Here is a 24,671-nt window from a genome sequence, read left to right as displayed (position 1 = left end):
TGCTTTACCGTACTAACAATCATTGCTAAGAAAGGAGTCAAAAAACAGCAACACAAACCAACTTGGGCAGGAAAGAAGGGAGAAGAACAAGACACAAATCCATGCTCCCTCCCTCTGACGCCAGAAGAAGAATGAACTCTCCCTCTGCACAGAAGAACACCGAGTAAAACACTCAGCAGCACTGGGGCAGGGAAATTCTTGCCCGCTACGTGGCTGATCAGCAGCAAACGATAATAAAATAACAACCTCTTTATTTGCGCAGTTCGGTGCTTGAAGCACAAGGGGAAAAAAAGTCATTAAAAACACAGCTATGAAATCCAGCAAAAACCAACCTTGAAGTGCCCGTTATTCGCTGCGTCGTGCAGCGGGGTGTCGTCATCCAACCCCTTTGTGTTGACTTCGGCGCCCGCAGCAAGCAGCTGCTTTGCAACATCGTAGTAACCCCGGTTGCACGCCTCGTGCAACGCCGTCCAGCCTGCAAGCAAAGGGACACTCAGAACACGGTCATCGCCTTCACGGAGGAGTTGGGAGACAGTGAAAATTAACCTCCATCCACAGACGCCAGCGTGTCAAGGGCTCTGTGGCTCTGATGGCCAAGAAGACGGTCTCGTTCGCCCAGCTGCCCACGGCACAGCAGGCAGAAACCTGCAGCTCTGCCTTGCTACGCCAACCAGGCGGTAGTTAAATCAATCCCGCTTTTCCCTCTGGTCAGGCAATGTGCTGCAGACAGATCATCTGCCAGAACGGACACAGCCCCGGGAAACGGAAAGGCACAATTTTATGGAGGAAATTAAGAGAAATGCTGATGCCACTTGGAAGTCAGGTCTCAAATCTTTTCCTCTTCCCGCTCCTCCACAAGGGAAACACGGCCGCCCAGATCAGGACTGAGCCCTGAACTGCAGACGTTGCCCTGAATCATCCCCCACGCAGACCTCACAAACGTTTTCTGTGTGTTCTCCAAAGCAAGCGGCCATGCCGCCACATAACAGGCCCCCGGCTCGAGGAGAAACCAAACAGCAGGTCTCCACAGTAACTGTGGCTCTCGTTCTCAAACAAACCTCCAAAGAACACAGAATGAAATATTTTATCATGTTCAAACAGACTATTTTTAAGCAGAAACTGTTTTGAAGTTTCCCAGCAATCGTGCGTGGCTCCTTCGGTATTTTGCTGATAGCGTCGTGGGAGCTCATTCCGTTACCTTCACTTGGAGCATTAAAAAGGGGCACCTGTGACCAGAATTAATCACAACCGATAGTTCAGTCTAGCGCTGATATTAATCATACAGGCGGAGGAACATGCGTATCTATTTATAGCCCTGAAATCGTGTGAAGAGAACAGCAGAGAGCAAAGTCAAGCTCTGGGACGTGCTGGGAGAAAGGCTGCCTCACGCTAATTCAGCCCCATCGTCGGCCGGGCGTGCACGAACGGCACCGCTCATCATCTCACGGCCGCCCTCTCATCGCAGGACTGGGGGCCGTTCCCAGCCCAGGCTCCGCTGCGGCCGCAGCCCCACATCCAGGCTCATTCCCACCACCAGAAGCAGGAGCTCGGCAGCACTGCTGAGGAGGAGGAGGAGGAGGAGGAGGTGCTACTCCTCAGCTGCGGCTCAGGACAATCAGTGTTTCCTCTCAGTCGGGAGCCTGACCTTGCCCTTCACATTCGCACTGCTCCCATCAGTGGCACCCCCACGTTCGGTACTTAAAAACAAATCCCGGAACGCTGCAGGCATCAGCCATTCAACTCTGCGGCAACGATTTTACAAACCCACTCTTTCCAATACTTTTGTGCAAACGATTTCTTGTATTTCAAGTAAAAAACGAGCTAAAACAGCCCGACCTCCCTTTGCAAATTCCCCTCCAGAGTTCCAAGACAGCTCCCATGTGGAAGGGGACAAGAAAAGGTGCCCCTGCCCACGGCAGGGGGTTGGAACAAGATGATCTTTAAGGTCCCCTCCAACCTGAACCATCCCGTGATTCTATGAAAACGGACCAGAGGGTCCCGGTCACCGTTTCGGAGCATGGAGCCACGGCAGCCCCGGGGATCGCTATGGATCAAGCCCAGCCCAGCACCACAGCCCCAGGCGGGAGCATGTTCAGCGCAGACAGGCCAGCCCGGGAATTAGCTGCTTTTCAGGATTTTATTATTTTGACAAATCTGTAGTAGTTTGTTTGGGTTTTTTTTTTTAAAAAGGACAGCAAGACTTTTTCCTCCCCAAAGGGCAAAATCATTATTTTTGGTTAATCCCCTCTTTCCAAGTAGCGAACCCGTGTTATAAAGAAACTATTTTCTCTGGTAGGAGCCATTCTCGGAGGTGGAATGTGCAACCAGGTGGGAAAAGGTTCAGATGCGTGGGCTGCCGTGCCAGGACTGCCAGCGGGCTGGTTACCTGCAAAGTCTTTCACATTGACATCTGCACCCTCGATAATGAGCTCCTTGATGCGCCGGGCATCTCCTCGGATGGCAGCTCGATGCAGCCGAGTCTCTCCTCGCTCGTTTCTCTTATTTACTTTATCTTTGGTTTTGGAGGCAGAGTTAGGAGTTCCCTTCTGACAAACTGTAGACTGAGAGGGATGCTTTGGTGTTGTGTCAACTGCACGGAGAAGAGAAACAGAGTCAAGAACCGCAATTCAAAGGAAGCCCTAAAACCCTTAGAGGGAGCTCTTGCAACGCGTTTCATCTCGCCTCTCCCCAAAACGCTCACCACAAGGCACCGAGAGGCAACGGAACCTCTGAAGTCGATGCGAAGACAGAGGAAAGCCTGCGCCTCTAATGCAGACAGTAATTGCAGGCTGCCAAAGCCCACTGGAGAGAACTGCAGTCCTTGCAAAGACTGTAGGCAATCCCATGATTTAGGAGCAGACAATGAAGCTCCTCACCCTAAAAGCTCATTTCCCAGGGGAAGTGGCCTTTTACCAAGTACATGTGAGGTCTGACAGCCTCGGGAGGAGACTGCACATTTCCTGGGAGAACGTCTGAATGCTCTGAAGACAACACAGCTTTTTGCCTTTTTTTTCCCCGCCCAAGTAACAGCACCATAAGCAGCTAGACTGGTGTTAAGAACAACAAAACACGTGGCTAAAAGCTGCGATGTTTGTGTGTAGGATGCAGATGTGCGCATACAGATAGCACAGTGCCTCTAAAAACCCCGGGGGGGTCATGTATGCAACAGATAAAAACTATTAAAATACAAAATCCGTGGTAAACACATTCCAGCTGCTCTGCAGCTCAAGTTACAGTTGCACTGGTTACACGTCTCATCCCTCTCTACAAGGAGAAACATTAAAAAACCCACAGAGGATGGCATTTTAACTTTATTCACAACGCTCCTTCCCTGAGTTAGCCTGAGATGCCAGTGGAAAACGCGAAGCTCTGACGTGGAGGAGGCTCCCACGGAACCGAAGCTCTGGTTAAGCAGCCAGGGCAGCCTCGGCGGCAGCCTGGATTCGGCCCGTGGGACATCTCCTGCTACTGCCTTATTCTGGAAGAAGGAAGGGCAGCCACAGCCCGTGAATCCCGGCAGCAGCCCGTGCCTGGAGTCACTGCAGGAGCGGGTGTCCCGCTGCCCGGCTCTGAGAGCAGGGAGACCCCATGGAGCAGCGTATCACCCCCCCTGCGCCACGGCGGGGGTGGCAGCTCATCTCTGCGGCCAGCGAGGAGCTACCTGAACTCCCTGGTGACCCCGTGGCCAGGCACCGAGGAGCCCAGGTATTCGCGAGCCTCTCGCCGCAAGCTCACTCGCGTTTGCCCACACCACTGAACAAAAACCACCCTCTGGACCTCACCTGGGCTGTTTGCAGACTCTTCCGCTGTCATCTGCATAAGGAGAGCGACTTGCTGGCGCTCGGAGAGCGGGTAGCCTGCCCGGATCCCCGAAAGGCCCATTCCGAAGAGCAAGCCAGGCTTTCTGGTGGCGGGCTCCTTTTTAATCCTCTTCCGCTCTGGACCCTGCTTTTCTGTGGCGCAAGGAGACACAAAAACACAAGCCGTCAATGTTGCCGTAAATGAAAACCGCGTTCGTTTCTGAGCAAAGTGCTAACATCTCTCCAATTCTGTTTCCATATCTCATAAAAAAGCCTGCGGTGAGGGATGCATCCCTGAGGTGGGAACGCTGGTACCTGGGGCAGCCGCCCGGGCTCATGCCACTGTGCGTTGCAGTGGGGACGCGCACCGTTCCTGCTGCCCACCGGCTCCTCCGGCAGCCTCTCCTGGCTCCTTCCACCAGTTCTGCCCCCACCAACAAACAGCAGGGCAAGAGGGAGGGAAGAGGTCGTTGGAGGGGCCGCTGCCGGTACTGTACCTTCCATCTTGCTTCCAGGAGCCTCCATTTCATGCCATGGTGCTTCGAGGAGCGTACGCAGCCTTACACCACCACGGCACGGACTGAACTGGAGGCATCTAAAAGCATCCACAAAGAGCGCTAACAAGATAGAGGCTGACAGCTCGGAAACGTTGCCATCGCACCCCCTCATCATCATCAAACCGAGCACTCTGCGGTCAGACCATCAGCGCCGACCGAGGCGGGACGGTGCTCGGGGGGAGCACGGGGCTGGCCCTCTGCTCCCAAAGAGGCTGCTCCCAGCCTAGCGCAGAGCACCCACCTGCGGTCAGGCCAACGCCTGCTTAGCCACATCCGTTCCTGCATCCCTCTAAACCCCTCCACAAACAAATGGGAGGGGAGGAAAAAAAAAACAAACCTTGTGCCCGGCTTGTCATCCCCCGAATCCCAGCCTGAGACTCGGTCTCCTAAATCCGCCGGCTACAACGGCAGGTCCTGCTGAGGGACTGGGCACGACCGCCTCTAAAGCCAGTATTGCTGCTGGCACGCCAGTGCACAGGGATGAGACAGAATCCCAGCCTCTCCCTGCACCTCCAGCCTTGCTCCCAGTGACCCACGCAGCAGCCCCACTGCGAGCTGGTGAGAACTGGACCCCGCTGAGCACTCTGCGACTGGCTGCCTCCCTCCCCGCTGCCCGGCTCAGCCCAGCTCGCACACCTAACCTCTGCGAGAAGTCTCATTCTACAGCTTCCCTCGAGCATTTTTTCCACTTTCCTTTATGCCAGCATTGACCCTTTTCCCGTCCAAGGAGAGTCAGCAGCCTGGTTTGCTTCCTGGTTGACGCTGCCCGGTGGAAGCACAAATCCTGCTGCATGCTCCGCAGAGCCGCAGCCACGCCGGAGCCCCACTGCGGGCATGCGTTGGGCGAATCAAGTTGCAAGGTGCCAGTTCAGGAAACAAAAATTAAGTTTCCCTTTCATGGGGCCAGCCAAGCAAGAGCGACACAACATGAATCTGCAGAGCAGCACGGCAGCTCCTTGCCAGCAGCCAAGCTGCATCCCTCCTCCCCAGCAACTGTCCTAAACCCACAAAGGAGCGTAAGGAAGATACGGTGCATGCGAGTGGAAAATCCAGCTTTGCTCACATCTCTTTCCAAGCACCGATACAGTTTGTTTATAACCGGGCTGACCGCGGGGCTCTTCCAGCGTGCAGAGGGCTGGTAACGACACTCTTAGCAGCCACACCTACCAAAGTTATAAACGCAGGCGAGTGGCTCCTGCCCTCACATCGCGCGCTCCAGCGCCAGTTCAAATCACAGCTGGTTCAACGCTGCCCGAGAAACCCGAGCAGCACAACGCCTCGCTGCATCCCCGACATAACGACAACACCACATTCGGTCGAGCTGTTCAAAACCTCCCGCATACACAGAGGCTCCGTTCTCGACCCGACAGCAGTTGCTTTTCAAGGGAGCAAATCCCGCCTGTGGCTTCAAAGCACAAAGTAAAAACCTTATGAACGAAAAGGAGTTTTGACTCGCACAGCCCCCAGCCCCCAGGTCCTGCCAGGCTCAGCCCCAGCAGGGACCGGTACTCGCCAGGATGCTGCCAGGAGACACGGAGGAATCGAGGGGGTTATTTATCAGAGCAAGGCTGCGAGTATCTGCTCCCTCCGAAGAGGAACGCTGCGACCTTGAGTACTTTCACGTGAGCTGGCTACGCCGATACGGCACGCCAAGTCTTCCAGTGAGATAGCACAGGCAAGGACTACTCAAGCGCTTGACTCTAGACATGCTTATTATTTAGCTGAAGTTATTTTGAGAATCACAGAAAGCGTTAGAGGAGGTTTGCAAACAAGTAGATGTCTGATAACACTCTCCAAGAAACAAGATTTAATTCCCAGCAGCCAGGGAGGGGAAAATAACCACTCAGTCTCTGCGCCCAGACACCAGCACCCTGAAACTGGGAGTCACAAGTGTGTGGGGAGCTGTAGAGGTCCAAGAGGATTTGCAACGGATCACGTAGATACCGTCTTAATACGAGGACGAAGGGACTAGCTGCATCCAGGCTCTGCCCTACCAGCACCCTCTGCCAGGGCAGGGCCCAGCAGCCCCGCGAAAAGGCAAATCCTGTGACCTGCCAGCTCTAACCCAGCTCTGCTCATCCAGTCGCATTTGTCATTTTGTCAAATTCAATGTGAGTCACTGGCACGCGGCCACCAGCAGGACAGAGCCCGCTCTGCCCCTGCACAAAGTCCAGCAGGTCAGGCGAAACCGCCAACGGAGGGGTTTAAACTCAGTCACCGGACTTTGCGCCGAAGCACAGGTTTCCTCGTTCATTCACCAAAATGCCAGCAGAGTAAAAGTCTCCGGCAGACGAGGGCAGCAGCGTGTGGGGACATCTCCACTGCTCCAGCTCGAGTCATGCCACTTGCGTCTCCCGTGCTCCCTCGGCTGACGAGCACGCGGCTCCAAAAACCTTTTCCTTGACCACGCACAAAGGTGCCGTCCTCCGCTGGCCTCCCGCTGCAAAGGTCTCATCCAGAGCAGATGATTTCCATCGGCCCCCTGCACCTGGGATCCTGTACATCTGAGAAATAACAACTCCGTCCCAGGGAACCTCCCCAACCAGACGGCACAGGCCGCCCCTCTTCAAACACAAGCCCTGGAAACACATCTGTGCATTGATGGAGAATCACAGTCTAATTCTCCGAAGCCCCATTTCAGTCATCCTGGCAGCCGTAACAGAGCTAGGAGATGAAATCAGATCACAGGAAAGTGGATAGTTTTTTAATGGCTTAAAATAAAATTAAACTCAATGTGCTTACGGTAAGAAAACAACTTAGCCCGGGCAGTTCCAGGAGCCACACCGCTGAGCAGCGCATCCCACCCTGCACGCTCGCCCCGAGCACAGGGACACCTCATCCGCAAACACGGCGGTTCCCTGCTCCTCCTGGGGCTCCGGAGATGTGGTTAAATCCCACTTGGCCAGACGGTGGGTAAAGGCCTGGCTTCTCCGCACGCCTCGGCTCAGCAGGCAGCTCCTGGCCACATCCAGCCGTGCCACGAAGAGGAGGTCACGCTGGCTAACACCCCCGCCGGCGCCACCGGGCAGCGTCCCTGAAGCACGAGCGGTGTACACGGTAGAGGGCTGCACCACCCGTACGTGCGGAGCCACAATTAGAATGGGAACATTTTCATTAATATTACTCGGCTGCTGCAGGTTGTCAGCATGAGCCCGTGATTTGCAAAAATTGATTACCAAGTTCAACCGAAACCCCCTAAACTCCTATTAATTCTGCAGTTGCAGAAGTTTCCTCCTCCACAGAACATTTAACATTAAAAAGCATGTGATCAACAAGATAAAAATAAATTGGAAAGCGACTGCCGCGTTCTTGCTCGTTGTGGTGAGGCGGCGAGGGCTGGAGGAGGCAGCCGAGGACTCGGGCTCGCGTGTGCTTCCCGGTGGGAAGGCAGCATCGCCCGGCGCTGCACAGGCTCCTGGCAATGGAGGATCTCATCCAGTCCTGCACTCCTCCGTGCCTCCTTCTGCCCAGCAGTAAAGGGATTTCCCCCTCCGGTGCCGGGGCCTCGCTCACCCGTTCCCCCGCGGCCTCCCCGTGGGAAGGCAGCAGAGAAAAACAGCACTATCCCCTTTGCGATTAGATGCTCGTCTGCCGGCTGCCGCAGTGCAGAGGTTAATCTGACTTCTTTAAGCGTTCGGGGGGAAGTAGGTCGCTGGCTGCGTTTCCTGCACCGGTTGCATAAGGAGCGAGGCAGGGCCGGGCTCTGCCCGGCATCCGACGGCTCCCAGCACCGGCACATGGGCGCAGGCAGCGCGGCAGCCCCACACTCCCTGCGCGGCACCACAGCCGGGCAGAAGGGAAGCCTGCAAGAGGGTCTGAAACGTGAGCGGGAAGCATGGAGAAGGAGCTGCTCCCAGCGGACGCGTGCCGTGCCGCCGGCAGCTCCGCTTCCCATCCTCAGCCTCAGCAAAGCTCCCGGCAGGATCCCGCTCGGCCTCGCGTGAGCGAAGTGACCGAAGGCTCAGGGCTGGCTTCCCTGGCCAGAGCTGCAAACGCGTTTCGTTTCATTCTGCAAGACGTTACCCAGAATCCCGATTTAAAAGGGGCATCTGCACAAACATCTCCGCTCAACGGCTTCAAGTGCCGCTGGCTCCTGCAGGCTGCTCCTTCTCCTCTAATTAAACGCTTTTCTGTAACACCTTGCAGCAACGTGGAGCAAATTAAGAGAAATGCTCACAGTGGGTAAATACCTCAGCAAACAGGAACAAAGGTTATTTTCCACTAAAACTCCTTTAGCGAGGCTGTACGCACGCCAGTCCCTCCACGGAAGCACAAAACCCAGAGGTACAAGGGGGTGTGCGGGCAAGGAGCCCCCCCTGCCGCGGTTATCTCACTGCCCACCGTCACCAGAGACGGTGGCTGGACCGCGCGCACTGATCCTGGTGGGAAGGACGACCACAGCCACCCAGCGACGCGCTGGTGGATGAGCCACACCTCCGTTTAGCTATTTTTAAAGCAGCTCGTTTGCTGCTTTTGCTTCACCCTTCTGCAAACCTACAGAGCAAAGCTTCCGCCTGGCGCTGCCGTGGTTTAATTTGGGGATCCTGCTCGGCTCTCCCCTCGCGCTGACACCAGCAGGAACCGCGTGCACAAGCTTAAAGGGGAATAGCGGGATGTGAGCAGAGCTGCGGCTGCCGAACGCAGCCGGGGAACTGCTTCTCCTTCCTTTCATCACACTAAACCCCAAGAGGCTCGCGAAAGGCAGGAGAGGAGCAGGTTCCCAGGACAAAGGGGTCCGAGCATTAGCCCGCAGGTGGTTCTCGTGCCCAAACTAGATTCCAGGTGATGCGATGCTCGTGCTGCTGCAACAGGGAGCACAAATCTGAGGCTGCTGGAAGCCCGTCTGCAGCTCCGCGGAGGTCCCAGGGCAGGTCCTGCTTCTCATGGAGGCATTCGGTACCAGCTTGTAGGGCTGCAGGGCAGCACCATGCAGGCTGAACCCCTGACTCCAGCCGGAACGGGAGAGAGGAGAGAGGCCGGGAAGGAAAGGGAAAAGGGCTGTGATGGAAAATCTTTCAGAGATTTCTCGAACGCGCGCTGTGAGATGCTGGTAGGTTGTGGGGATGGGAGCTCCAACCCGGAGCTGCGGCTGAGCAGCACAGCTCCTCGCTCCCCATGAACGCATTGTACCCTGTAATGCAAAAAGCATCTGTTTAAACTGCTCCGACATGACAACACACGCATATAAGGTGGTACCCTGAGGAAAAATACCATTTCCAAATAAGCAGCTCACGCTGAACATCTCAGCACTGCACAGAGAGACTGACTGTTGGCTCGCCGATGAGTCGGGATTTTCAACAGTTTATTTGCCAAGCAAGCACACAAACAAAAGATCAATAAGAATAAATTAGAACGGTACAGACAGCAATAGAGACTGCATTGCACCCCCAAGAGACCGCACAAGCCTCTGCTTTCCCCATCCACATGCGTAAGAGTGACTCATTTTTACTGCAGGAGTTGTAGGGCATAAAACGTTTTGGAGCGTGTCAGCTCAAACCGGGGGAAAAGCAGGTTTAACCTGAGCGCGGGCAGCCCGGAGCCCCGGCGTGCGGATGCTTACACACGCTCGCAGGGCGTCTGCAGACACGGACCAACATGCGCTGAAGAAGACCGATCACGAGTCAAAAGGTTTACAGCAGCATGATACAAGCACGTCCCAAGGCTCCGCGGGCACCCCAGAACTTAAGGACCAGCACACAGGGCGGTGCCGAGGGGAAGGATTCGAGGCGGCGTCGCTGCCGGGGCACGGGGAGGACACCAGCAGCAGGTTAAGCGCAGCAGCGGCGTGAAATGGGAAGCGGCACAACGGCACAGGCAGATAAACAAGAGAGGGCAGCAGGGGAGCAGGACAGAAGCCAGGCGAGCGCGAGGCTGCGGAGAGCACGGCGAGAAGGGCAAACGGGGCTGGCACGACTGCACGGGGACCACCATAAAGCAGAGGAACACGGCGCTCGGGCTGGAGAGCTGCACCTGAAGGCCAAGGCAGGGAGGAGGCACGCTTTGCACCACGAGTCCATGGATGCGCCGCGGAGCCTGCAGCACAAACAGACTGTGGGGCAGAGTTGGGAGATGGATGTCTGGTTAATCAGCCAAACGAAAGCAGATGCCAAAAAGGAAACTGAGGAAAAGCTGTCGCAGGGTCTGCTTCGGCAGAACGGCACGGAAGGCGCCCTGAGCCGCTCCCGTACGGCGGCGTGCTGTTTCCTAATGCGAAGGATGGAGCAGGTCCAGAGCCAGAGACTCACCCTGCACAGCTACACTGAAAGGATGGCAGAGCCGTCGGCTTCGACAGGAGCAGAGAAGAGGTGCCGGCGGGAGGGAACAAGCCCATTTATAACCACATCAGGTCACTGCGCGTGGAACTGAGCCCACGCTCCTCACCGCTCATCCCAGCTCCCCGGGGACGAGGGATCCGCAGGCCCTGACCCAGTGGTTGCAGTATTTTTAAAACCATAATTTGGCTAGAAAGGTTTAAGGCTGCGCGATAGGCTGCGATCCAAATACTGGCGTTTTCCCTAGGCTTACAGGACAGGCAACACAGTTGTGCAGAAACGTGTAAATGCATCTTCTCACCAGAGTGGCCACTGGCTAACAAAGTGCTGCCAAGGAACCGAGAGGTTTCTATCAGAAACAACAATCTCCACGTTAGAACGCAAATAATTCCAAGAGAGATCAATTTTCAGGTCCAAACCTTTCATTTCCCAGGAAACAGAAAGAGCCGGAGGAGGGAGGACGGGGGAGGAAGGCTCTGCACAGCCGCCCGGCCAGCTCTCCCCTCCCGGGAGCTGGGGGCAGGACGCTCTGCAGACAGCACTGATAAAAGCTCTTGTATTAAGGAAAAAGCCATCATTGATAGATTTTTGGTTCACAGAGACACAGCACACTGCAACCTCTCTCCCTGCATGTTAAGGAGGTGATGCGGGGGGGAGGAGGGAGATTTATGGCAGCTCCTGTCATAAAACGACCTGCTTTTCCGCACAGCACTTCCCAGATGGCTGATGCACACGGGGAGTTTCTAAGGGTGATCTGAAGGCTGGTGTTTGCCAGTTTATCCACACTGTACCAGCATTATGGAGCCCAGCTAGAAACGGAGAAGCTCTGACATTCACTCTCTGCCTGGTTGCTAGGTGAGAACAGTTTCTTGACTATTTTGGTAAAAGGACTGAAATTATACAACCAAAGAAAGACCCAATGCAGCACAGAGTCCCCCAGCTGCACACATCAGACCGAAGCCAGCGACAGAAAACGCGCACAAATAACAGTTTCGTACGCAGATGCATTTTTTAATAAGCCAGCAATTTGCTTCTCACGGATTCCCTCGCCAGCCTCGCAACTTGTGACTAACGAGCCCGTTCCCATGCAATGTCGCTCAAAACACTCGCAGGCATTAGGCAATCCGAGAGCCGGCTCCAGGAGAGGACGATGGCTTAGGTCATCTGATTCATCAAGCGTTTTCTAACCTAGTAATTAGCGTCACATAACATACTCGGGGGATTAGCACGAAGGAGGCTGAAAAGCAGGAGGAGTTTCAAGCTCCGAGGCCAGGTCCTGCTGACCGTACTCACGCTAACCCCGGTCCACCAGCAGCACCTCCCCGGCCGGCTACGAGCCCCTGGGCTCGGCCTGGGGCACCCGCCAGCCCTTCCGAAGCCAGGGAAAGGTCGGTGTGCGCGGATCAGCTCGGAGGACTCGGCTGGGGTTTTCTCTCTCCCCTCTTCCCCAGAAAGCAAAACCCTCCTGTGCCAAGGCAGATCCTCAGGGCGAGCGCTCAGGCGCTCTGCAGGGGGGCAGGGGCAGCCACGGCACCTTCAGCGGTAGCTGCTCCAGGGGTACGGCCGCTTGCTAAATAAATATATCATGGGGTGTAAATAAGTTGTGGGGACTGCAACCTCAGAAACCTGTGGCCGGGTCAGGAAGGGACCTCAGACTCGGGGCAAGGAAGCTGCCAGACACGCCAAGTCAGAGGGCAGCTGGATAGACGGACTTTGCCCCAGCCCTGTGGCAGCACCAGCCCGTGGCTGGGGGTCACCAGCACCCACCCCAAACGCCAGCAGAGTGTGACGGGCAGCCAGGAGGGGTGGCAAGAGCGGGCAAGGGGCTGGGGACGCAGGAGGGCTGGGGACACGGAGTAGTTCCACCACCTTCTCCTTCCCAGCTTACACCCACTTTGTTATTCAAGAACTTAAAAGCATGGCACTGCTTTTGTTTCTTTTTTCAAAGCAAGAGACAGAAATAGCTTAAGAACTTTCACATTTCAGATGCAGGGCACGCCGGGCTCTCAGGCCATGTTTTCTAGTTTTCTTCCCCATCCAGAGTCTAGCAACATCTCCCGCCCCCGAGCTGAGATGACCATCAAATGCCACAAGGCCACAACAGATGCAGATGCTGCTGCTGTTATTTCTGTCGGCACGGGAAGCTGCTGTTCTCCATCTCCAGAACAGGACCCTCCTCCCGCTCTGTGCCTTGTACCGCGGTGGGTCCCGCACCTCCGCCATCCCTGGCGCGCACGGCATCGTCACCGCTGCCCGCCGTGACATTCGGTTCAACTCAAATAACTGTAGCAACAACAACAACAACAAAAATATCAAGCGATGCTGAGAAATCCCATGACCCGAAGCCACAAAGCTGCTAAACCACACTCCGATCCGCCCTCCCACCCCGGCCGGGGACTGAAGTGGCAACGCTGGGGTCGGAGGCAGTGCCGCCGGGGGACAACCGGGCTTCTGCTCAGCCAGGAGCCACTGCCGGGCTGATGGCGGAGGAAGGAGGCAGCTCGACACCACTCCCGGACCCGAGGGCTCCAGCTTTCAGGTTACCACCCGCCGGGTTTAAATGGCATCCAACCCACCAAAGACCCCCTTCGGCAGCACTTCCAGCTGCAGGCAAAGCCCTCCTGCCTCCCCCTGCTCCCCTCCTCGGGGAGGCTGTCGGGAGAGCTCAGGTTTGCAAAGCACTCGGCTCCAAGAGCTGCCAGAGACATGGAAGTCTCGTGACAGAACACTGCAAAATGAGGATTTCTCTGGTGTTTTGGGGAACTTCCCAGCAGTGAGGCGTTCGGCTGCGGACTAAAGCTGCCGAGGTGAGGGGTGGGCACCCCAGTTGCAGCTTTTGTCGATCAAGAGCAGCAGATGCTGCGCCAGCTCTACACGGCCACGGCAGCGAGCAGGAGCACAGGATGGCTCCAGGGCCCCTGCTTTTAAGAATACATTTATTTTAAGCCTGGGTATTTTTTAGCAATGGCAGGGTTTGGACATGATCTGGACAAAACTGAGCTGCTCTCTTACATGCACTGGCTTTATCACCAAACGCATACAACCAGGCCTCGAGATTCTGCACAAGGAGGAGCAGCGGCGCAAGTCATGGGGCTGGAGGCACGAAAAACCAGCAGCAACCCTGCAAAGGCAAAGTAACTCCAGCATATTCCTCACTTCTCCCAAGCGAATCCTCAGAGGATTCTGCACCCAGGGAGGTAAGGGGGCACCCAGCACTGCTGCGGACCCGCAGTTTTCACCCAGCCTTGCTCAGGTTTTTCCAGCTCGCAGGGAGAGCTCTCGGAGGCCAGAATTAACTCACAGGGCTCGGAGATCTATATTAAGTCCTAACTCTCCCCGATGATGACTAAAGGCCTGGAAACCAGCGCTCCACCTCGAGCCAAGGGACTCGAGTGACAGCCTGACATCCAGCTAAAGAAACTGCCCGCAGTTATTAGTGGATATATTGAATTTGGCGCTCCGGACCGTGCATTTCAGGGCTGACCTTCGAGCAGCATTACCCGACGGGGTCCGCACGACGCAGAGCGGTAAGAAACCGTCCCGTGCGCAGCGTCGGCGCCGCAGGCTGGGCGGGAGGCGGGGAGCACCCAGCCCCGTGCCGGAGCCCGGTGCCGTTGAGTCAGCCATGACTCAGCCGCTGCGCCCCGCGCCAGCCGCCCCTGCCCTCCTCTGCCGACACATCCCCGCAGGTGGCTTCCCAGCAGGACCGTCCCCTTCCCCCTGCCATCTCCGCAGGATGCTCCCTGGCGTGCTTCTTAATATTACAATTTTCTAATTTTTTTTTTTTTTTTTTTTTTTTTTTAAACGCCTAACCTCCTTTCAGCACAGCACACAGACGACGAGCTGCATGAAGCCTCAACAAGCTGCTGAAATTGCTGGGAAAAAAAGCTGGCTTTACTCGTTCGGCGGCTGCCAGGCAGCACGTAGGCTCTCGGCAACGTCTGTGGATGTGGGGAGATGCCGCACGAGCGAAAGGAGAGGGAAGGAGAAATCTCAGGCAGAGAGCTGCTGCTCCCACATTGCTGGATCCTGTAACATGCAAAGTCTGGAGGCTCACAGCTTCATGCAATTTATTTATTTATTTTTTTTTTTTACTAAAGATAGTTTATTTAGTTAACTCTGAGGAACCTGAGAGCCAGAATTGTTGCTCTAGAAACCATTTTGAAGGAGATAATTTTAAAAGATGTAGCACCGAACCCACTGTGCCCAAACCATACACTTCAAGCAGTGCCGGCCAGCAGCACCTCCCGCAGCCCACGCCGAGCCCGTCTCCGCACGGGAACAAACTGGGAGCGCTGGCTCGGGATCAGGGCGCAGCAAAGGCACGCTGCGCTGGAGGCAGGCTGCTGCAAATAAAAACAGATCAAGACCGAAATCGCTTACTCGCTCGCTTTGTGAAGACATCAGCACTCCGCCAGCAGCGCGCGCCCCTAAGCCAAGGCAAGGAGCGGGCTGCAGCGGCGGCCTCAGGGGAAGGCAGGTGAGATGCCCCACTCCAGCATGAGCGAGGGACCGGGGCAGACCCCTGTCCCCAAACACACACCTCCCCCAGGAACACCTGGGTGCAAATGGTAGCTTAGGGCTACCAAGGTGATGAGGGGACTGGAACACCTCTCTGATGAGGAGAGGCTGAGGGATTTGGGTCTCTTCAGGCTGGAAAAAAGACGGCTGAGGGGGGACCTTATCAACGCTGATAAATACTGAAAGGGGGGGTGTCAGGAGGATGGGGCCAGGCTCTTTTCAGTGGTGCCCAGTGACAGGACAAGGGGTAACGGGCACAAACTTGACCATGGGAAGTTCCATCTCAACACGAGGAGGAACTTCTTTGCTGTGAGGGTGGCAGAGCCCTGGCACAGGCTGCCCAGAGAGGTGGGGGAGTCTCCGTCTCTGGAGACATCCCAAACCCGCCTGGACGCGTTCCTGTGCCACCTGCTCTGGGTGACCCTGCTCTGGCAGGGGGTTGGACGGGGGGATCTCCAGAGGGCCCTTCCAGCCCCACCATTCTGTGATTCCATGAAAAGCCATGCCGGTGAGGGGAGGTACGGGTGATATGAGCACGCGAGAGACGTAGGTTAACACTCGCAACCTGCCAGCGAGGGGATGTGCCACTGCAACAAATCAGGATGAGGATTCACGTTACTGTTTGAACGATTAAAGAGGGGACAAAATACCCCAGTACAGGCAAAAAGAGAGCTCTCCCAGCTCCCACATCCTTACAGCCAAATTCCACGCGGCTGTGGAACGCCCTAGCAAAATTACCCTCAAACAAACACGACGGCCTGTGCGCAGCAGCCCGGGAAGCACGACCGCGTTACAGGAAGGTCAACTCCGCAACTGGCACGGCGAACGACGATGTTGCAATCCCACTTCTCACAAGAGCTGAAATCAAAGTTTAGGAACAGAACAAGAAAAAGCAGCCTCCCCCCTCCACCGGGGACGCAGGAAAGTGGCATTTCTGCCCAGGGAGCGGGGAGGTGTCGGGGGCTGTGGGGTGGGTGCTCCACAGCCCCTCTGCTGGTGACAAAAGCCCGTCCTGCCAGCCATGCACTGCCAGAGGTGTGTCGTTAGACGAGTGCCGCGCTGATTACACGTGCACGGGCTCGGGGACATCCCTCCATCCCCGTATGACAGGGGCAACTTCTGTGCACCTACAAACATGCCTCCACCTGCTAAAGGAAAGCCAGGCCAAGGAACAGAAGGGCCTGAAACGCCCCGAGGTTGCAACGGGGTGGTGCAAGAGGGGAGCAAGGTGCCAGTAAGCCTTTTCCCATCTCAAGCATCTGATTCCTGGAGTAAAAGATCTCAGAGAAGGGAAACCGGCTCCTGCTAAGTCTGAGTCTGCCTCTGCGCGTTTATCTGCAGCTCCCTGCTGCTATCTCCTCCCCAGCGGCTGAGTCACTTCCTCTCTTCTGTCTCCACCAAATAGGTTTTAGAGACTCGCCTACACCTTCCCAGCGTTTCTCGAGCCCAGTTTGTTTTTAAATGCATCTTTGAGCCCACTGACCACCTCCGGGCCCCCGGCTGTCCTGCGTGCAGGCAGGGAGCTGGGCCGCTGCCGCCCCTCGGCTCAGCCCCACCGCTTGCACACCTGCTTGCCCAGGAAGGACGAGCTCTGAAGAGGAAGGGGAAGACGTCTCCGAAGATGGAAAGCAGAGGGCAAGGCAGGAGCCCATGGGCAGGGGTGTCTCACAGCCGCACTGCTGCTCCGCTGCACCCCGCAGCAGCCACCGCCTCTCCCCAGCAGCACTCCGCTCTCCAAACCCCGCTGCTCTCTTTTTAATTTAAGTTTCCTCCTCGATGCCGCCAGCAGGAACATTTCTAACATCTCTACAGCCAGGGAGAGACCAGAGCCCTGTGAGAGGCAGCTAACTGCTGCTGGGGGGCAGGGAAAGCGAGCTGGTGGAGCCCTACCATGACATTTTAGCTGTCACGAGGGTCAGACAGCCCTGAAGCAAGTTCGGGTTTGAATTCTCAACCAAGTATTGAACGTGGCAGGAACATCCTCGACAGAAAGCTGCAGCCATGGTTGTGGCTTATCAGCCTTGCCTTGCCCTGGCCACTCTCCCTCCAAAGGGGACGCCTCTGAATTGATTCAAGGGGGACACTACAGCACCAGGAACCGCGCCAAGCGCTCCCCACCCCGTCTGCTGGAGAGCGAGGGAGGATCTCCCGTGTCCGGCTGCCACCCCATCTGCTCCCCGACGGCCGGGGGCCGCCCCTTCTCCCACAACCGCAAACCCCCATTTATTCATTTGGCGATGCCCGGGGCAGCGGTGGAATCACCACCCCTGGAGGTATTTAAAAGACGGGCAGACGTGGTGCTGAGGGACGTGGGTTAGTGGTGGTTTTGTCAGAGTTAGGCTGATGGTTGGGCTCGATCTTAAAGGTCCCTTCCAACCTGGGCGACTCTGTGATTCTATGAGGCACTCGCCCATCTGCATGCCACCAACGCAAACCTGACACTTCATCCCTGCACACAGCCATCAGTACGAGCTGTCACTTAGTGAAATGAATTAATGTTTTGAAACCTTCTCTCAGGGCAGGGAGTTCAGCAACTGAATTACCACTTGGCACACAGAAATCCGCAGAAATGCTGGGCCAGCCCCAGGACATGACACCATGTGTCCTCACCGTGGTGGCTGCATGACCCAGGCGGCACTCGTGGCCTTTTAAAATCTGCCCTCCCGACTTCTGAACCAGGGGAGACCGGCCGACAGCTCACAGAAGCTGACGCACCGCGTCCCACGTCAGACCGCCTCGCACGCTCACCGGAGAGTAACAGCAAATACATCTCTCTCACCATTTCTAAGCACATCCACAACTTTTAGTCCATTTTGTCTCTTGGCACAATTTCTGATCCTTACCCGACCGAACTATTTCCAAATGCGGATTTCCTAGAAATGTACAGAAAGGACCTAAGCAAACCTCTGCCCATAAAGCTGCAGCTAAGCCCCTTGCAAACAAATAGCATTATTTTCTCCACGTCAAAGTTTTGCAGCAGCACTTCCCAACTGCTTACAAATCAAACAGCCCGTTCGACGTCTCAGTAGCTACGTGGGGCCACGGTGGCCAAAAGCCGTGTGTGTCAGGCTCTCTTCTGCCACGAGATGAGACCTGCCTGACCGTGACACAGCCAGACTGAAACACCCACTGCAGCACCAACGCTTCCCTGAGACCAGGCGCGTATTGAGGACGCGCTGCTCAGCCATGCGGCAACCACCGAAGCCACCCTGGCAATCCCAAGACCAGGGGCCAACAGGTCACCTTAATGTCCTTATTGTCCTGAGAACCACCTGCACCAGCCCCAAGGAGCCGACCTAAGCGTTCAAACAGGCCCAGAGGGCCACATCACCGAAGCCGCACCTCCAGCCCATCAGTGTGGCCTCCAGGCGGTTTTACATGTTTTTGACAGGACCTGTGTGCACACCAATTGGAAATAATCGTTCAGTTTTAAGACAGCGAAGTACTAAGAATTTAAAGCCCCAAAACAACAAAACGTGGCTAGAGGCGTACGCAGAGGTATTTACACAGACATACACGAATATCTCAGGTTTACTTTACGCAGATGCACGCAAGCTCATTTTTTTTACTGCTTATAGTTTTTCTTTGAAAGAGCTTTATTCTCTTATTTTTCAAGTTCTTACTAGCAGGCCCAGCACTGCTTCTCGGCTTGTCTGAGCTGCAGTTCATGAACTGGACTAGTTCGCAACAGAGGAGAACGGACCAGCAGCCGAAGGAAGGGGTGTCTCCTCACAAAGCCATCTCTCGGTCCAGGTAAATACAGGACATAAAGGTCTCAATCCACTCAGCTCCGGATGTGCACGCGCATACCACAGTAGTCGCCCTCTTGCCCACGCGCCTCTTCCTTCAATTAAAGTACGCAGGAAATGTGATACAGGGCTTCAATACGGATTGCCCTTCTACTGGATACTGTGTGCTCCCCACCAGCCCCAACACTCACGTTTTGAGGGTGGAACATGTCATTTCTGTACCTGTATCCGAGTCCTTTTGATCTCCATTTGTTCCAACAGTGAAAGGCAACTTCCGTTTGGTCGCTCGCTCTTTCACCTCTTTGCCGCCATCGCTCCGGTCCAACTTTGGAGTCTTGGTTAGAGAAACTTTATCTTTATCCTAGAAAGAGAAGAGACCAGATTAACAAGAGTCTTCCCCAGAGTGTGCCCACCTAACCCCCCAACGTCCTGCACCAGCCTCATGCAGCGCTTGTCCTCCCCTTTCTACTGTGGGTTTCCGGCATTAGGGTTTAGCGTCTTGCCTCCACGAAGCTAAACCACCACCAGAGAAGAGCACAGCCAACCAAGGCTGCTGCGTGGTGCCAAACCCGCAACCAATTCACGTGAAAACCAGGGCCACCGAATACCTTGTGTGCGGCTGGGGATGCGCCCGGCTGCAAGGGCAGGGGAAAGGCAGGCTGGGGTGGGGGAAGCCAAGGATTTGGGAAGGGTTTCCCGATCCTAGGCAGAAGTGGGATGCAGGGGGAGTGCGCGCAGCGTGTCCAGGGGACACACAAAAAACGGTGTTAAAGCCCTTTGTTCAATATGGAGAGCCGAGGGCTTCTCCTTGGGGCCTGCGGTATTTCTAGCACCAGCACAGGGCATTACTATTTGAGCTTACGTGATAACATGTTATTCTGGAGAATATTCTGGCAGCCGAAAGCCTGAGAACATTACTGACCGTTCACAGGATCAGCACGGCAGCCAAATGCACTTAGAAGGTTTGCGTTGGACAGTCAGCGTAACGATTTCTACCAGAAAGGCCAGTACGGCTCTGCCCGTATTCCGTAGGCAGGACTCTCCATCCCAGAGCAGGCAGGCCCTGCCTGCGCTCCCGCCATCGCCTCCATCACCCCGTCCCTCTGCCACGCAGGTCTCTGCTGGGGTTTTGAGAGGAGGAGCTACCTTAAAACAAACCTACCAATATTGCATAAAAGCATGGTCGCGGCGCAGACGCCGGCTGAGCGCTCACTGACCTATGTCTGCTTTGCACCGGTCTCATTAATTCGGGCTGGTTTGGATTTTAACGTGCAGCGAGGTGAAGCAGGCGATGCCGGGGGCTGCTCGCTACGAGCAGCAGGAAGAAATTTTGAAGAAACATCCCGGCAAGACGAAGTTACCAAGTATGGAGACTTGGGCAAGATTTTTCACACGAACAGTGAGAACTGGTCCGTAACTCAAACTTCAGGAGTCTGCTGAGGATACACACAGGCTGGAGTCACGCACTTGTGTTTTTTTTGCATGAGAAACAGCATTATTTTAAGCAAGCACTTCTGGATTGAACACTGCGCCACTGCTCTGAAAACACGGCCAGAACGAGCAGCTTTGTGACAGATCCGATTGCAATAACCTCGGCAAAACCTAGACCCTAAGCTTTAGGTCTAAAGTTAGATTAAATAAAAGCATCTCAGTACACTAAATCATGCAGGACCACCGCTGGAAACTCAGACGAGCCGATCTAACAGAAATTCCCTTGTTTAGAGAAGCCCAGTCATGCCGTCTGCATCAGACTCAGCGCCCTGGCAGGTGGCTCCCGTGCCAGCAGTCACAAGACCGCGGCGTCACTGTGTACACTGCTCCTTCCTCTTTCCGAGTTTCTGTCCGGCCACCAGAACTTCACCCGCAGATTGAAGAGAAACCGTTTCCTCGGACCAACGGGTTCTGCTCACGCGTCCCCTTCGCGACGGGCAGCGTGACAGCCCTGCGGCCACACGCCCAAGATTCGGCCCCTGTCGCCCGCGCTCCAGCGGGGACTAAAAAAAAAAAAAATGGGTCGGGGAATCCCTTTTTTGGTAAAGCAAGCTAAACAAACCTATCTGACGGTGGCCATTGTGGTTGGAGGGAGCCAAGGCACGTTCAGCCGTGGGCGCGTAGGGTCTCACGCTGGGAGCCCAAGGAAGGACAGCCCCGCTCCAGAGCCCTCCTCGGCACAGGAGCCAGCCGAGCGACGGCACAAAGCCCCAAGAGCCAAAACAAACACTCCAGCATTTCGTTTAAACTCTGCGGACTTAAATGCATTTGTCTCATTGTTTCTGACGTGAACAAAAACAGTTTGCAATAACAAATGACGGCACTTCTATTGCCAGCGGCTGATGTGACCAGCTCAGAGGTGTAAGTCGCGCCAGGGACCACCGATCATCCCCCAGGAGTGGCCTGTTCCAAGGAGGTAAGTTGGTCCATCCTTTCCCTCCCCGGTTTAACGCAAGCTCGAACAGCAACGCTACACTCACACCCCGCAAACCCCGCGTCAGTGTTGAGTATCCGAGAGCCTGCGTAAAAGCACCATCTTCCCCAGGTGTAGCGACTGCAGAGATGCGGCCCCAACGTTCCCCTCAAAAACTTCAGCTGCACTTCAAGACAACCATCAGCCCACCAATTTTTACCCTTAAAAGTCAGAGCCCGGGATAAGAGCGTAAAACCAGAGAAGACCGTGGGCATGTCTCCTCCTCACACCTGCACACATCGCATCCCAGCTGCTCCGCCACCGGGGAGCCACGGGATCGGGCACAAAGTGTGGGTGAAACCCAGCACCTTTTCCTGCTCTGAAAGTGCGTTTGCGCCTCTCACGCCCAGCACCTGGGGCGCAGGTTTGCCAGCACCGAGTGCTGGCAGTCCTCGGTAAGAGAGGTACTTCTAGAAGATTCTGAGGTGGATCAGTCATAGCTGAGGCTTCAAAAATGATGCCTCCCTGCATCGGCCTTCCCGCTCGGCGTCTGTACTGCAATCTCCACACCCAGGCCCTTTGAGCAGCCTCTTCCACCTGCTGTTGCAGTGCTAACGTACTCTTCGCCCGCTCTCGCAGCAGGAGGTCAGGATGCGGCTGAGACCCCGGCCCCCCGCGGTGGGATTTCCTCCACTCCCAGCATTTCTTCCAGACACCAGTTTCACGTCGGGAGCTCCAACAAGAGGTCAATTGTGCTCAACACAAAAAATACGAATCCTTTCCTTGTTTGTCACCTTAAAATAGATTTCAGCTGGAGCAAACCCCGACAAGTCCTCTGCTGCCTGAAAAGCACTCTGCCTCGCAGGCAACCCGGCTCTGGGCAGCGCCGCTGCTCTCGCACCCCACTTAAAAGCAAAGGACGATTGGTGACAGCTTTTTTTAAAACATACCTTCTCTAAAACTCCCTTAATCTTTGGACTTTGCCGCTGTGGTGCGAAAGCCCAAACCTGCAGGCGCAGGGGACGTGTGGTGCCCACAAGCCAGGTCAGCCGCCTGCTGGATTAACGCCGTTCGGGACCTCTGCGCGCTCAGGAATAAGAAAAAGCGCAGGACAGGTGAAAACGCAACTTATTCTAGAAAGTTACTGCGATGTTGTTAAAAGCTCCGTGTTGGAGGAAAGACAAAGAAGAGAGGAATTAGGCAAAAACCCTTCCCAGACAAGACGGTGAGCCCGGCATGGAAATGGCACCGGCTGTGCGAATCCCAGCGTCGGGCACGCTCGGGCAACGCTTCGTTTGCATTCGCCCTAACGCTCGGAGCTGCTAATCCAGTAAATTCAGCAAAACTAAATACCAAGGAACCAAGGAAGTGGCGGCAGTCCCGGCACTGCTTTGAAGATTAATTTGTACAGTAGCACAACGATAACCTTTTATACTAATTGGAGCAAAGAAGATCCAAACTTCGCTCCCCCCTGGAAAGCAGCGACCTGCTGAGGACGCCTGCAGCAGTTGGCGTCGAAACCACCGCAGAGAAATTAAGGCATCTTGGAGAATCATATTCCTGAAAGTGACGCGCGTTTTCATTTTCTTATTTTAAGCTTTACTTCCCTCATTATTTCCAATTTTGTAACGAAGAATGTTGTCCTTTTCTCGAGTAGAAGCTGTTTTTGTTTTTAGGTCTCCTCCTGTTTGAAGTAAGCTCAGGCTCCTCTGAATCAGGTTTCACAAAAGGAACAAATCCAAATTAACCGACCTTGCAGAGAAACTTGTATGAACATCTGTGTGTAAGACAGGCTCGGGGCTCTCCAAGGCCGGGCAGCTCTTGCTGAGGGTAACAGACAAGCCTGGGGACGGGGGCACTGTCGAGAGCTCAGCAACAGAGACAAGTTCCCCTTCCGTAGGTGTTATCAAAAGCTGCTCTGGCAAAGGGCAGACAGCAGACCATGACTTCAGGAAAAATCCCCTACCCTCGCGTTACGTTATTAGTAAGATTTACTATATGAATAACCGAACCCAGCACGATTTACACTTGCTACAGTTAAAAGACGCATCACAAGTTGCTATCAGCCGCCAGGGCTTGGAGCACAGACCGACCAGGAACCGGCCCCCAGAAGCTGCCTGCCGTGAGATGCTACGTCGCTGTAAGCCACGCGTGCAGCGGATGGACTGGAAGCGCTTCACCGCCTCTGTGCTGACTTCTCTTTACGAGAAAGATCTAATCAGCATGAGACCCTGATAGCAATCTGCTGAGGCCATTAATGACATACTCAAATAAAAGCCACTTTTCACCCTCACGCAGAACTCCAGCCAGGCCAGCTTAACGTAGCGTCTCAAGAGCAAACCCAAACACATGGTTCTTTTAGATGCAAAATTCCGCATCCACATACAAACCCATGCAAAGGCATTTCTATTTCCAGCAGAGAAGCTGATCTTGCTTTACAGGACGGGCCGTGCATCCGCAGCCCGCTCCTCCCCTCCGTCCCGGCGCTGGGCGCAGCGGGGCTGTGCCGTCAGTGCTCGCACACGGACGCTGAGCCATCGCCTCTGCCCGCCCGGAGCCGCGCCGGAGCCCTGCCCGCGCTTCAGCGCCGACAAAACCTGACTCACATCCCAGCCGCTTATGCAAAGACTCGCATTGCCAGCGATGGAAATCCCCCAAAGCCCTTTGTTCTCCCAAAATGAGTTGAATGCATTTCAGGTTCCGATGCCAGTAAAAAATAAGCAGCGATGAACAGAACCAGCCTGGGAGGAGAGAAGCCCGGGAGGACCAAGGGCTCCAACACTCGTGGCCCCTGGGCGATGCCCCTCATCAAACTCCTGCCGTCGGCAAAACGCTGCGAGAGCGGGAGTTTCCCTCGACAGTTTGCCGTTTCCTGACCAGGTCTCTGCTGCGGGGGAGAGAAGGGGCAGGACAAGGGTTCACACCCTGCGCTACAGAAAGGGACGGATTTTACCCAGAGAGCACAGTGGACATGGTGGAAACCAAGTGCCGGTATCCCCGAACCCTGGGTCCCCTCGTGTCCTTTCCAAAACCAGAGCACAACACATACACACACACACACCAAGTTTCAGAAAGTCTGAATTCGGGTCACGATCAACGTTGCAACAAAACATTACGGAGACAACTGGAACTGAAGCCCCTTTCCCGCGTGCCTTGGGCCTTCACGGAGGTTTGTAGGAAACACTGCCCTGCAGCGACTACGGGCTGCTTATCCTCACTGGAGCCTCGGCTCTTCGGTATCTAAGTCTGCACGTTTCAGGCCCCGGTGGGGGGCTCTGTGCTGGATGCACAGCCCGGCGCTCGTTCGTACGGCGCAGCACAGCCCTAACAGTCCAACAGGTTTCAAGAAGAATCGAGAAATAAGGACT

At 55.3% G+C, this 24,671-nt stretch overlaps 1 protein-coding gene across 9 annotated transcripts in view; it reads right to left on the bottom strand.

Moving 5' to 3' along the window:
* ANKRD11 (ankyrin repeat domain containing 11) overlaps positions 1-24,671 on the bottom strand; it is a 158,021-nt gene that overhangs the window by 12,710 nt on the left and 120,640 nt on the right. For all 9 annotated transcript variants that reach the window (XM_074582665.1, XM_074582667.1, XM_074582672.1 and 6 more), the window contains 4 exons: positions 19,122-19,260; positions 3,783-3,953; positions 2,387-2,590; positions 333-475 (listed from right to left, as the gene is read on the bottom strand). In XM_074582665.1, the coding sequence (XP_074438766.1) occupies positions 333-475; positions 2,387-2,590; positions 3,783-3,953; positions 19,122-19,260 (657 nt within the window). The remainder of the gene's footprint in view (positions 1-332; positions 476-2,386; positions 2,591-3,782; positions 3,954-19,121; positions 19,261-24,671) is intronic.

The sequence above is a fragment of the Larus michahellis genome, chromosome 4, assembly GCF_964199755.1.
Source record: "Larus michahellis chromosome 4, bLarMic1.1, whole genome shotgun sequence".
Lineage (NCBI taxonomy): Eukaryota > Metazoa > Chordata > Aves > Charadriiformes > Laridae > Larus > Larus michahellis.
This window is presented reverse-complemented; position numbering and strand designations above follow the sequence as displayed.